At 38.6% G+C, this 13,469-nt stretch overlaps 1 protein-coding gene across 1 annotated transcript in view; it reads right to left on the reverse strand.

The window, feature by feature from the left end:
* LOC101991593 (vomeronasal type-2 receptor 1-like) overlaps window positions 1-12,989 on the reverse strand; it is a 16,620-nt gene extending 3,631 nt beyond the window's left edge. The window contains exons 1-5 of the mRNA XM_005344201.1: window positions 12,678-12,989; window positions 9,065-9,934; window positions 4,825-5,055; window positions 2,110-2,233; window positions 3-766 (exon numbers count right to left, since the gene is read on the reverse strand). Of these exons, the coding sequence (XP_005344258.1) occupies window positions 3-766; window positions 2,110-2,233; window positions 4,825-5,055; window positions 9,065-9,934; window positions 12,678-12,944 (2,256 nt within the window). The 5' untranslated portion in view covers window positions 12,945-12,989. The remainder of the gene's footprint in view (window positions 1-2; window positions 767-2,109; window positions 2,234-4,824; window positions 5,056-9,064; window positions 9,935-12,677) is intronic.
* Window positions 12,990-13,469: the final 480 nt, after the last annotated feature.

The raw sequence follows: 13,469 nt of genomic DNA on the forward strand, positions 1-13,469 counted from the left end.
ACTTTGAATTTTCCTTTGGTGCTCAGGTACGCAGGGACAAAAGAGATCCAGACAATGAAAAAGACCAGCATTGCAAACGTGATGCATTTCCCTTCATAGTAGTTATCTGGCAGCTGGCGAGCCACAAACGTTGTAAGGAAACACAGTAAGGCCAGAAGGACATCAAACCCAAATATGGAGCACAGGAACTCTATAGAACCTTCATTGCATTCAAAGATGATCTTTACATTTTGAGGTTCAATGTTCTTGAACATCCTCGGAGGTTCCAACACCAAGTAAGCTGAGCATGCACCAATCTCCCCCAAAACACAGACCAGCACAATGAGTTTTCTAATAACGGGGTGCATGGATATAAGCCGAGTTTTGGATATGGAAATCCTGTAGGCAAAAAAGAGTGAAATAGTCTTTCCGAGAATGGAAGACAGACAGAGGCAAAAGCCTAGTGCCAGAGTGACCTGGCGGGCCATGCAGGACCAGTTCAGTGGCTTGCCTATGAAGAGCAAGGATGAGAGCACCGTGGTGAGCAGAGACATCTGAATGAGGAAGCTCAGCTCCCGGTCATTGGCCTTCACCAATGGAGTGTGCCTGTGGATCACATACACCACGATGACTGCCAATACCACGAGTGCCCCCAGGATAGACAGGATGACAAGGGTGAACCCCAGGGCCTCCTCATAAGCGAGGAACTCCACCTCCTTTGGCACACACTTGTTTTTCTGTGCATTGGACCAGTCGTCTTCCCCACATGGGTCACATTCCCTTTGGCCTATTGAGAAAGAGCAGAGAATTGATTGTAAGAGAATCCACTTGTCCCTTTTAACTGTGAAGAGTTCAGGATAGTTAAAGACTTGAGTAAGGTGTGTGTGTGTGTGTGTGTGTGTGTGTGTGTGTACATACATGTGCATTTGGTGTGATCTTAATAGTAGTAATGGAAAAATGACCTTGTTGACTACACATTCTGTGATAGGTTGAGAGTTGTGTTTGATTTTAGGAATTGTGCAGTTCTCTCTAACCTCAGGGTTTATTGAATTGGTGTTTTACAGTGATGTGCTTCTCTCTTTTCGATCTATCTATAAGGAAAGATGAATGTGTCCTTATCAAACCCATAACTGTCCAGTAATGATAAAGTCACAGCTACTGAGGTGAGACCATCAAAAGGACTCAGACAATGTCTGTTAAATCCCTTGTGTTTTCATTCTCTTATTCAATATCCCCTTGTTGAGGAGAAGTGTGTATGTCCTCCATCAAATGTCTCCAATCCTAGATGCTCAGCTGAATGAGTGGTGAGATTGAGGGTTAGGAACAAAAACAAAACCATCACCTCTGGTCCCTGAGGCTAAGAAGGACAAGTCTGTCTGGATGGAGGCTCTAAGAGGAAGCATTGGTGAACCAGAAAGAGCTACTTGATTGAGTTTATAGCAGATGAGGGGATGGGTCAACCCAATGTTAATTTAAAGAGAAAGACTGGTATTTCCTTTCAGCCACACTGACTCCCGGTCTGGACATCTCTGACGGAATTCTGGGTGGACACTGGGGACCTGTTATCTAGGGAGTTCTGCAGGATACAGGGTGCTTGTTTTCCAACTCTGACCATTTTATCCTTTTTACATGGTTACTCTTAAGGGACATGTGACAAAAGACAAGTGCACTTTTGTTTCTTCGACAGCAACAAAAAGAAATGTAAATAGTCCTACCCCAACACACTTCACAAAACTAAGCTGCCTAAGTCCCCTCCAGAGAACAGCAACTGAGCGAGCTGTTGCAGGAGCTCCTGCAGCAGTGCTGTGCACTGCATGTGCTTTCAGTGCACAGCACCTTAAGACAAGCGAGTGACTCATATCCAGCTGTCGTGGGTGCTGAGTCTATTTTAGGAATATGTAGTTTGAAGATTTTGAATTTAACCATATTTCACAGTTTATATATTTTGGTTGGTGTTTTCTTATGAGCTTCATAGCTTTAGGCCTTTTTTTTTTGACTTCATAAGTTTGAAAACTAATATCCTCCTTTATTCATAATGTATGAGAATTTTAGGTGTTTCTTGTGGATCTTTCTGACAACACTTTGTTATTCTAAGTACATTACTACTAATGAAAAAGTACATGTCTCTACCTTCTTTCTCTGACACATATCCGTCAGCACATGGGATGCAATCAAAGCAGCAATGGGGTTTCCCGTAGAGAATCCCTTTCCTGGTCCCTGGAGGACACAGTTTTGTACATACTGAATCTGGAAGCTAGCAAAGAAAAAGACAGTAGGTATGTAATAAAGCCTTATTTGTGAAACCAAAAAAGTTCTCAATTGTATTTTCAGGGAGATGTTTGTCGTCTTTAGAAAGGAGATGAACCCAGGAATAGTGAGCAAAGATACCAGATAAAGCATGAGAATAGGGAGAATCCAGAAAATTCTACTGAAGAACAAACAGTCTTGTGGTTGACTCTGGAAATGTCAAACCAAGTCTAGTGAGAGTCGTTTGTAGTCTTGGTGTTCAACCAAACTGATACCACATGAGATGCTGCAGATCAGACAATTTGCAAAGTCTGTTCCTGCTTTGATGAGACCTATGACCCCAATTACCATTGTCAGGTCCCCAACATTTCAAAATATCATTTATTATTTAGACGCTGATCATAAGGGACTGGAAGAAAGGAAGAAAAATAGGTCTGTTCCATGAGAAAAACTGTGAAGATCAAAAGATAATCGAGAGGGCATAGCTTGGAATGCTTTCTTGCTATCTATATTTAGACATTTCAGTAGTAACTGCGACAAACCACAGAATCATTCAATAATTAATCAGACTCATTTCACAAGCTCAGTCATTCAGAGCCTAGGGCTTTGTTGGAAGATCAGACCAAGATGCAAGGCAAGTTGGAATTAATGCCTTATGAATAAAGTGACTGTTTCTTGCTGTAGATTTTTTTTTGTAGCTTAGCCATTTCTGTTACAAATTTGGGAATAATTTCTCATAGTTCAGCACTATTTGATCATTTTCTGAGCACAATCTTCCCTGTGCTTTTAGTGTTTACTCATTGAATCCCCTAGTTATGTGCGAATACAATTTCCCACTGGCAGCCTCTGTTACTCTCTCCTATGTAAACGCAGGGATCTGCCTTTCTGAAATCATCTTTATCAACAGGCATTTGATCAGTGTTCAGGGTCCAGGCAAAAGCATTCCATTTAAGGCATTAGCAAATATCCAAGGGCAAAGAATTACTACTGGCACAGGCTGTTGATTCCAAGCTGTTCAGATAGAAAAAATTACCATGCCCTGGTTTTACCTCACTTTAGATAAAGAAAGCAATGACCCAAAGCTAAGCTTGCATTAAAAGATTCCTAACTCCTCACGCTCACCTTCATCTCTGTTTATTGGTGATTTTAGTTCAGGAGATTTACTACTTGTGTTCTATTCTCAGAGACAGCAGGAGAAATAATTAATCATTTGTCCACAGCCCAGAGAGAGACATCTTTCCCACTGGTGCCACAGACCCACACCACCAACGATCAGAGAGACCGATAGACATCAAACCCCAGATTTGATAATTTAGAGGTTTTTGTCTCATCTTTGTTTTAATCACATAGAGCAAAAGGTGTAAAAGTCATATCTTAAAGTCCTTTAGAGTTTGTGACAATTGGTGAATATGCTAATAGATCAAGGGCTATAGCTTGCTCTGTTTATTTACATAGGTTGCCTGGTTAATCAATCCTCTCTATGCATGCTGGGAAAAATGTGATGTGCTGGGTTAAAAACACAATCATTGCCTCACTTGTGATTTTATTGAATGGAAAATTTTAAGCTCTTTATCTAACCACTTAAAAATGTAACGAAGCACACTACTCTCCCCTTCTAGAATTCCTTGATGATAATCTCTTTATTAACTAACTTCCTTAAGCAGTTCATGAGATGGTCAGTGTTTGAGCTGACAGTCGTGGATTTGTGTAAATCCTTATCTGTCTTTTATGGTGCTAACAAATTCCACTTCTGGACCCTGCTTGGGCTGGGGAATTACTGGTTATAAGGTTATATAAACTAGAAACATTTGTAACAAAGTAGAACAATAAAAGAGACATGCTGAAGAAGAATCACATGTTAGTTATTTTGTTTCCCCCCTCAGATCAGTTTAGCAATTTTTCTTTCGGTTGAGTGTATTGCCCTAGCTGGACCTGGAAGGGACTAAGGTACTAGTGCCCCAAAGTACCCTGTTTAGTAACCAGAGGTCTCTTCATATTTTTATATTCTACATGGATGTATATCTTGAAATTCAGCATAAATGTGAAATATGTTAACCTATTATATATTAACCTGAGGAGATAATTATTTACTGGATGAATAAAATATGTTTCCTGAGCCAGGCATAGTGGCAGATTGAGATACATAGCAAGACCCCCAGGTCAAAAAACAAACAAACAAACAAACAAACCAAAATCCTAGAAAATTTAAGCTAACAAAATCATATACTATTCAAGACATAGAACGCATTTTTAGTGCTATGGAAAATTTTAAATTTGCTTGAATTCCTATAAAACAACATCATTATATAGATATAACTTCAATTTAAACAGAGAAGATAAAAATAAAATTACTATTTCTATTGAAACATTCTTAATATATCAGTACATACTAAACTTTGTTAAAATTCTCATGAATTTTAGTGTAACATGGATTCTTTAAATTCCAAATACACAAAGAACAATATGGACAATCATCTGCTACACTAAGGAACTTGATTTGGAAGAAGGCAATAACTTTAGGTGCTTTACATATATTTAGTTCTAGATAAAATAAATTTCTTTCTATGTATGAATAAAATATATGGCATATCAACTAACCCTTGAAGATTCAGTGTTCCAAAATAATGTTGAGTTCTTTGGAAGAACAAGTTCAAAACTTGATTCTTGGAATTTGTATTCTCCAACTTTGACAAAGGCGATTTCTCCAGCATTATCTATTTGCCAGTTGAGGATATCATAATGTCCAATTTCCAGATCCCCAACTCCGTCAAACTGCATTTTTCTCCCATCATGGGAGGTAAATCCCAAACGCCTTAAGTAAACCGTTAGCTGAGAAGGACAAGGGAGAAACAAAAGCAATGTATAAACATTTTATTACTTAGAAAATAAATATTCATAAAGAAAGTAGATTTGAACACATATGTAATTATAGAATTCTATTGTATTTGTTTGCTTTCCCTGTTTTTGCTACCAATTCTAGCCAAGGGTTGCAATTCAAACACAAAAAGTGATTGGCTAAATTGAGATGTGCTGTGCATGTAATATGCATACTGGATCATAAAGATGTAAAAAGAATGGAAATTCACCCATTAATAATTTCACATTATTGTTTGAATATTATGATAACGCATTAAATAGTATTACTGGGTCAAATTATTTGTTTAATTTACTTTTACCTGTTTTTCTTTAATTTTGGTCACTGGAAATTTTAATTTGCTTCTGCTGTATATTAAAATTGAGTGGTTTTCTTAGAATAATGTAATATTATACTAAGGCTTAGCAGTATTATATCTCCACATTAAGAAACAGGAGATTGTTTAGAATATTTTTCATTCTCCTTACTCCACTTTCCCTATGTAAGGTTACAAAGTTCCACAACTATTTCCTTTCTTTGAAAAATCTCACAGCCTTCAAAAAAAAAAAAAAAACGGGCTGTAATGGCACATGCCTTTAATCCCAGCACTCAGGAGACAGAGGCAGGCAGATCTCTGTGAGTGTAAGGCCAGTCTAGCTTACAAGAGCTACATCCATGGATGGCATGCTCTAAAGCTACAGAGAAACCCTGTCTCAAAAACCCCAAAAGAAAATAGGGAAGAAAGAAAGAAAGAAAGAAAGAAAGAAAGAAAGGGATCTCTTTCTGAAGGAAAAAAAACAGCATATAATTTAGACATGATGGGAAAAGGGTGAATTGTTGAGTCTACTTTAAAACAAGTACTAGTCTCAAATATTTTACTTTGGTGTGGATTTTTGTATATTGATACACACTTAAGGTTACTTTTTAAATAACATACTGTATATATGTTTATATTCTTGTTTAAGATGTTGTACCTGTGCAACTCATTTAAAAATAGTATTTGAAAGCTATTTATGATAATAAAGAAAGGTTAGTAGTTAGTCATCTATAACAATCAAACCTTATAGTTATGTTAGGGATGCCTTCAAGGTCAAACAGAGACATACTTTAAAGAGGTGGACGGCCTTCAAACACTTCCAAGACCTACAAAATATGGCATTTAAAATGTTTTAACAACATAAGGATTTTGTTGTTATGAGATACATAACAGTGAAATACATCTGTTCCTGGCAGGAGTGATTTACTTCAAAAAAAGATGTTGGGCATCAACGAACTTCATATGGAGTTTGCTTTACCTGTGGCAAAGTTAGCTTCAACTGCTGATCTAATGCTGTCCAAACTGCACAAGGAGGACACAAAAGAAAGTGATTGCCAAACTTTGCCAAAATGAGGTAGGATAGTTCTTCAAAATTCCTGCTTCACAAAAATGTCTGTCAGATATTCTAGGCCTGAAGGCCCTAAATGGGTGCTCCAATGTTGTAGAGAAACCTTCGATGACTGTCCAGGAAGTCAGCTGTTTCTGTCATTTCTATAGTTATGTTAGTCTCTGCACTTCATGCTTACCCAGGTAAATTATATCCTATTCAAGTCTTAATGGGGTTGAAGACCACATACTTATAGATACAGTCTTCCTTGTTATCAAATTCAGGAAAGAAACTTACATAAGAGATATAAATCTTATAAGATTGTAAACATAAAAGCTTATGTTGTTCATCTAAGATGATGTTTTAAGGTCTAAAAGTATATTTTTAGGATGACAATAAATGTTATGGTAGGAAATGGTTTAGGTATAAAATTTTGAATTCACTAAGATAGGATTGATAATACAGTACTTCCTCTGAATTTGCCAAATACAAATGGACTAGATATTATGAATGTAATTTTTACTCAATAATTTTTCTTATTGTATATAGTTTTACCATGTTAGAGTTAGAACCTTTATGTTCTATTTAGAGAAAAAGAGGGGAAGGCTATGGGATTTTTGTATACTGTGTGAATGCACATTGCTGTAACTGGTAAAATAAAATGTCCACCTAAAGAACAGAATGTCAATGACTTTTAAGCCATGTCTGTTGGTAGGATAAGCTTAAAATATAAGTAGACTGTGCATTTCTCTTGTTTAGTTAAACAATTGTAATGCTGACACATTTACCAGGGTTTCATATTTGTATATAATTCTGTACTGCAAATACCTAACTTTTTTTTCACTTGTTGATGTATGGGTCTATGACCAACCCTTGCTATAGACAACTACTGACTTTCATCTTGACACTATGGGGTCTCTAGACCATCTTTAAAGCCTATTTCACTTGCAACAATTGCTTCTTTGAGCAAACTTAAATTTAGCATTTCAGTGTTCAGATAAGCTATAGGATCATCATTTAGCAGAAAACAGTATTCTTTATCATGACAAATGTATTCTAAGGACTTGCCAAATGAGACCTTTGACATCTATAAGATAATTTGATTTATCATTATGTATTCATCACAGCAGTGATCATATTGGTCCACTTTGTTCTACTGTGACAATATCATACCCAAAGCAATTTTGGGGAAGAAGGAGTTATTTGGTTTACATTTCCAGATCCCAATCCACAGAAAGTAGGTTAAAAAGTGAAGGCAGGACCAGAGAGGAGTGCTGCTCACTGGCTTGCTCTCTGGTGTATGATGAGCTACCTTTCTTATAAAGTCCAGTCCTTCCTGCCTAGAGATGGTGCCACTCAAAGTGGAGTGAGCCCTCCCACATCAATCATTAATCAAGACAAGCTCTTATAGCCACAGGGCAATATGATCTGAGACATTCTTCAGTGGAGTGTCCCTCTTCCCAGGTGATTCTAGGTTGTGCCAAGTTGATAATAAAACTCTTATTGGCATCCCCAGTATTCAGATCCTTCTTTGTTTCTAAGTTCCAAGTTAATAAATGGAAATGGCAAACTCTACAGAAATAGCTCACACTAAAGCAGGGGCAGAGAATACACAAATGAAGCTTTAATGTTAGGAAATTTCAAATATGGGAAATTCTTAGAAATAGTGAACGGAATTTCGATAAAAGAACAAGAGCTGACACAAAGTGGCTTCCAGCAGTCAAATTTGTGAGCTCTTGGCAGCAAAATAATGCTCAGAATAGAAGTTTCCTTGGGTCTATCTTGATATCCAGAATTGATACAGGAAAATAGAATCCAGATAATATGTGGATAGAATGAGGGAAATGGAAAACATAACTGTTTTTTAAGCAGCAAAGGAAGAGGCATTTAGGGCAAAAATGGTTTTAAATGGATGATTAAATTGGTGGGAGAAAATACGATGAAAAGCAAAAGAATTTTATAGCTGAAAAATATTCCCTAGCAAAATAATTACTGTGGTCATTGGGTCTGATTTTTGAGAGAGGGCCTTGCTCTATCTCTGGTGGCTCTGCAACTCACAATGGAGCCACTGTTAGCATTGAACTCATGGCAATAATGTCTCAGATAATATAGAAGGCATTAGTGGCCACACTTACTTAACTCCCACAAGGTCACTATTTAAACAGAAGAAAAACATAGTATTTTCCCTGTGAGAAAAATGGTGATGTCATTTATGGATGTCCAGGAATCATCCTAAACTAGTGGGATGCATGTCTTCAACTAACATGAGCAGTACAACCTGAGATGGATTACAAGTCCCATATTGTATACAAGACACAGAATAAATGAAGAAGCCAGAGGCACAGAGTCATGTTTACTCCTAGGTACCTATAAATTCAGCTTCTGTAAAAAACAAGAGACAATTTCTTTGTAAAAGGCATTATTATTATAATTTGTTTTGTGGGACAGGACTTATAATAATTACCGAAAAATCTAATAATTTGCTAATAAATGAGAATGTTAAATGAACAATCAAATTATTCAGCAAGTCATTATAGTAAGTTTGATGCATTTTAATGGTGTCAATTTGGCAGCAAAACCTTGATTTTTTTCTTATTATATATGGTATAAAATAACTTACATCCGAGGGGTCATAGTCAGGTATATGTGAACATTTTATATATGTTTTTTCTTCTTCTGTTAGGTCACATCTGCTGAGACGATCCAGGGCGTAAGCCATAGCATACACAGCTTGTCTGACGTTGTTGGTGACTCTGAGCTGAGACACATCCAGATAGGTGTTTTTCAGGTCTTCCAGCTTCTCCTCTCCAGTGCAGAGCTGATCAGACATGTCATACAACCTGTCTTCTTTGCCAGTCATATTCACTCTGTGGTCCACGTTGTAAGGCACACTGCTATTGGGCCAGGTACAGTTAAAAGCAGTTTGCCAGAATTCAATGGTCAGGACGTCATTTGGATCCTTGCTAGGGTGCACTTCATAAAGAAACTCTTTCAGTCCTGGTATAACGGTTCTTGGGATTGCAAATCCAATAGTTCCGCCAAAATAGGGGAAGTACTCGGGCTTTGCAATGAGGGCTGAGGTAATCCAGGCTTCGCTGGCTATCCATGTCCTGTCAGTTATGTTATGATGAACCATCTCCAGCACAAAGGGGCTGAGGTCAATGTCAGAGGTAAAAAGCACAATGACTCTGGCCGTGGAACTCTTTACTGCATTGATGGCGTTTTGCATTTTCTCATTGGAGTAGAATTTGGGAATGGTTTCAGAGAAAGCAACACAGAGGTGGGCACTTTTCATTTTTTCCTTAAAAGTTTTTACTCCATATTTTCCATAATCGTCATCAGCTGCAATAGCGCCTACCCAGACCCACCCAAAGTGTTGGATAAGATTCACCATGGCCTCAGACTGGATCTTATCACTTGGTATTGTGCGATAATAAGATGGAAACTGGAACTTGTCACTAAGAATTGGGCAGGAAGAAGTATAGCCAATCTGCAATTGAAAATATTTATAGCTATTAGGAAGCCATATCACATTCTTGAATAACAGCTTCAGAATATTCTGGGCAGGATATACTGAATAGTTCTTTTTTGTCCCTGACACTCTTCCATAGATAATGACTTACTATGGGTACTTCTACCTGGCGGGTGGGGACTATTCTGGTTAACACTTTGGTTGCCCTATTAACACAAAGGTATCAGGGCTGCCATTTGTTAAGATGAAGACAGTTAATGCACTAGTTTTCATGGGTGGGAGCACAGCATTGTCAGGGAGGTCACTTCTCTTTCCTTTATCCTCCTGGACTTTGGTGACTCTGCTGAGTCAGGATATCTGGAGTCTTCATCAGCTTTAGCATCTCACGTGCAGAGAGGATGGACTGCGTGCAAGCCTTTGTCTCCGTGCTCTCTCCTGCTCTCACCTCTGCTCCCTTACTTCCCTTCTGTTCTCTCTTTCCGTTTCCTCCTGGACCTCTCCTGAGTATGTAGATCCTAAAACTTGCCCTGACGCCTGGGAGATGAGAGAACGTGCTCACCAACTGGATGTCTAAACACCGTTCTTTAACAAAGTTACCTGAAACTCTCTCTTTAATGTACATAACTCGAAAAAAGAAAAGGAATGCTTTCCTCACTTGGTCAGTAGTTCTTGCTCGTATTTAGCACTTAGGGGGAACCTAGGCATGGAGATCAGGGAGCCCATGTTCCTGACAACCTATCATGTATTTTTGCTGTCGCCTACCCTCCATGTTGCTGTCTTACATGGCAAAACATGTGTCCTTCTCCCCATCCAATCTCATGTCACCAATGAGTCACCCCCAGTCTGATCTTCTGTATCAGACACTATAGCCCCATACAGGTGACTCCTTCATGAATGCCGCATTATTCCTGTGTTCTCCTTTCCCTTTGTCTTTTTGCTATTCATATTCCACTGGCTAATGTTTGTGTCTTCCTTTCTAGCCACACATGCAGCAGATTTATGGGAGGTATTATGTAGGAACAAATCTCTCTGAGAGGCAATGACATCAGATTTCTAAGGTTTGCTAAATTAGTTATCATAGAAGATCTTGGTACTCAACCTTCTCCGTCTATATTTCCCCACAAGAAAATTAACCTAATGATAATGTAGATTTTGATGTTTCTTAATATCAAAGTATTAAACAGAAGACTCGGTTTATCTTTTCCTCCCCAGATTTTTAAAAGACTTCATGCTGAGATCTATGTAGGGTTTTCTAGGCAGGCTGAGTTTTATTAGCATTTAGTGGAAGATAAACTCCTAGCAGCTGTGGTTTGAATGAGCTACTTAAGTCCACCCCTAAGACACATGCTGACTCATTCACCTTTTCCTGTATTCTGTTTCATGGTCCTCTCCTGTTCTGCCCACACTCATCTTTTAATATCTCTTAGTTAAATACTATGTTGGAGCTGGGCAGTGGTTGTGCACGCCTTTAATCCCAGCACTCGGGAGGCAGAGGCAGGCGGATCTCTGTGAGTTCAAGGCTAGCCTGGTCTACAAAAGCTAGTTCCAGGACAGGCTCGAAAACTACAGAGAAACTATGTCTTGAAAAACAAAACAAAACAACAGAAAACAAGAAAACACCCAACCAAACAAACAAAAACGAAAACTCAGTTGGGCTGAGTTTGTGGGTCATTTGTGTAACGTTGCCTACCATGAGCCAGTCCCTGGATATTATCCCCAGCAACAGAAGAGAACTGGGGGGAGGGGTGGGAAGGTAGGGGGGCACTGAGGGAGAAAGAGAGGAAAGGAGGGTAGGAAAGATAAAATTCTATGTGAGGGATATTCCCATTACATCAGTAGCTCCAATAAGTTTGTTCATCATTCATATTAATACATCCTGACACTTTAATGAAACAGCCATTGAAATAATGCTAGATCTTTCTAGTTTTCCTTGCAATTTATGTTTCATAATTTCTTATTCTTGTGTTGACATATGCTACCCTCTCAGGGTTGAAAATAACTTATTAAGTTAGCTGGTGTGAAATCCCCAGGCCCATATTAGCATGTCTGTGCGATGGTTCTGCTCATGACTAAGAAGCATCAACCGAGACCCCCCAAAAAAACCAGTTCCTATTCCAGCCCTCAGTCTACCACCAAGTATTTACAGATGAGCTCTGCTGTGCTCCACACAGTGCACAGAACATGGTGACTAGTGAAACGTAGTATCCACGTCACCACATCACATCTCAGTCAGTGCAAGCAAGATGCTCCTCCCGGAGACTGAGCAATCTCCAGTCACCTCTAAATAGGCCATGGTGTGCACTGCTAGGGCTTGACTGAACAGAGTAACTAAGAGCCCCATCCTATTCTATGTTGTCTCTGCAGCTTAGCCTCTTTGGACCTCATTGCCTTTGCAATAATTTCTATACATTATTTGCATTTTTCTTCCTTCCTTTTTCCTTTCTTTCTTTCTTTCTTTCTTTCTTTCTTTCTTTCTTTCTTTCTTTCTTTCTTTCTTTCCATCATCATCATCATCATCATCATCATCATCATCATCATCATCATCATCATCATCATTATTATTATTATTTTGAGATAGGGTCTCTTTGTTTAGCCATGGCTGTCCTGGAACTTAATCTGTAGACCAGATTGACCTTGATCTCACAGACATACTCCTGCCTCTGTGTCTTGAATGGCAGGGATTAAAGGCATGGGCCACCCCACCTGGGCACAGCATTTGTATTTTTTTTTTCTAAGCACATAACACAGTATTTCAAGATACCTGAGGCATACTGGACAAGCCCAGAATTCTCGAAGAGGCAACTGACAAGAACGATCCCCCTGATCCAATAATGCCTACTAAGTACTTCCCAGTGCTGTTTCTAATGTTGGGCTGGTATTCTTCCTGCCCCGTAAGAAAGGTGAAAGTACTCTCTATTGTTTTGGAGACGGTATAGCAGGTGTCAAAGATCTGATAGCCCAGAGTGTGGTTGGGCAAAATGTCGTTCCTCTCGTTAATCTCCTTGATGGTGTGGATCATGGTTTTCATCCAGCGGAAACCCCGGAAATTAAACCTGGAAAGGAAAAGCTTTTGTGAGGCACTGGCCACTGGGGGAAGGGAATGGGTGGGGGTGGGGGTGAGGGTGAGGGTGATGTACTTTTCTGGAAAGGAGCATCGGTTAAGTGAGTGCTGACAGCTTTTGCCGAAGCAGCAGGTACTCAGTTGTCTGAACATGTCAATTTTCATAAATAACATTACAATCTTAAAAGATCCAAGTACTAGCCATATCCAGACATTATTTTTTTATAAGTGACTGTTTTATGTTTTCTTGCCATTTGTACAATATCTTCAAATTTCTGGTTCTTTTCAAAAATTGTTCTAGTCATAATTGTCTTTACCAAATGATACCTTAGAATATGCCTTCTCATGGGGTAGGGCACAGTAACATGATTTTTCTCTTCTTCTTGACTTATTTTCTTCTGACCATAGTTATAATGAAAAAATAGTTTTAAAACATTAATACTTATGGCAGAAGTTACTAAAGCAGTTATGTAAATTTTGTATACTATCAAT

This window comes from Microtus ochrogaster, chromosome 1 (assembly GCF_000317375.1).
Source record: "Microtus ochrogaster isolate Prairie Vole_2 chromosome 1, MicOch1.0, whole genome shotgun sequence".
In the NCBI taxonomy this organism is placed as follows: domain Eukaryota; kingdom Metazoa; phylum Chordata; class Mammalia; order Rodentia; family Cricetidae; genus Microtus; species Microtus ochrogaster.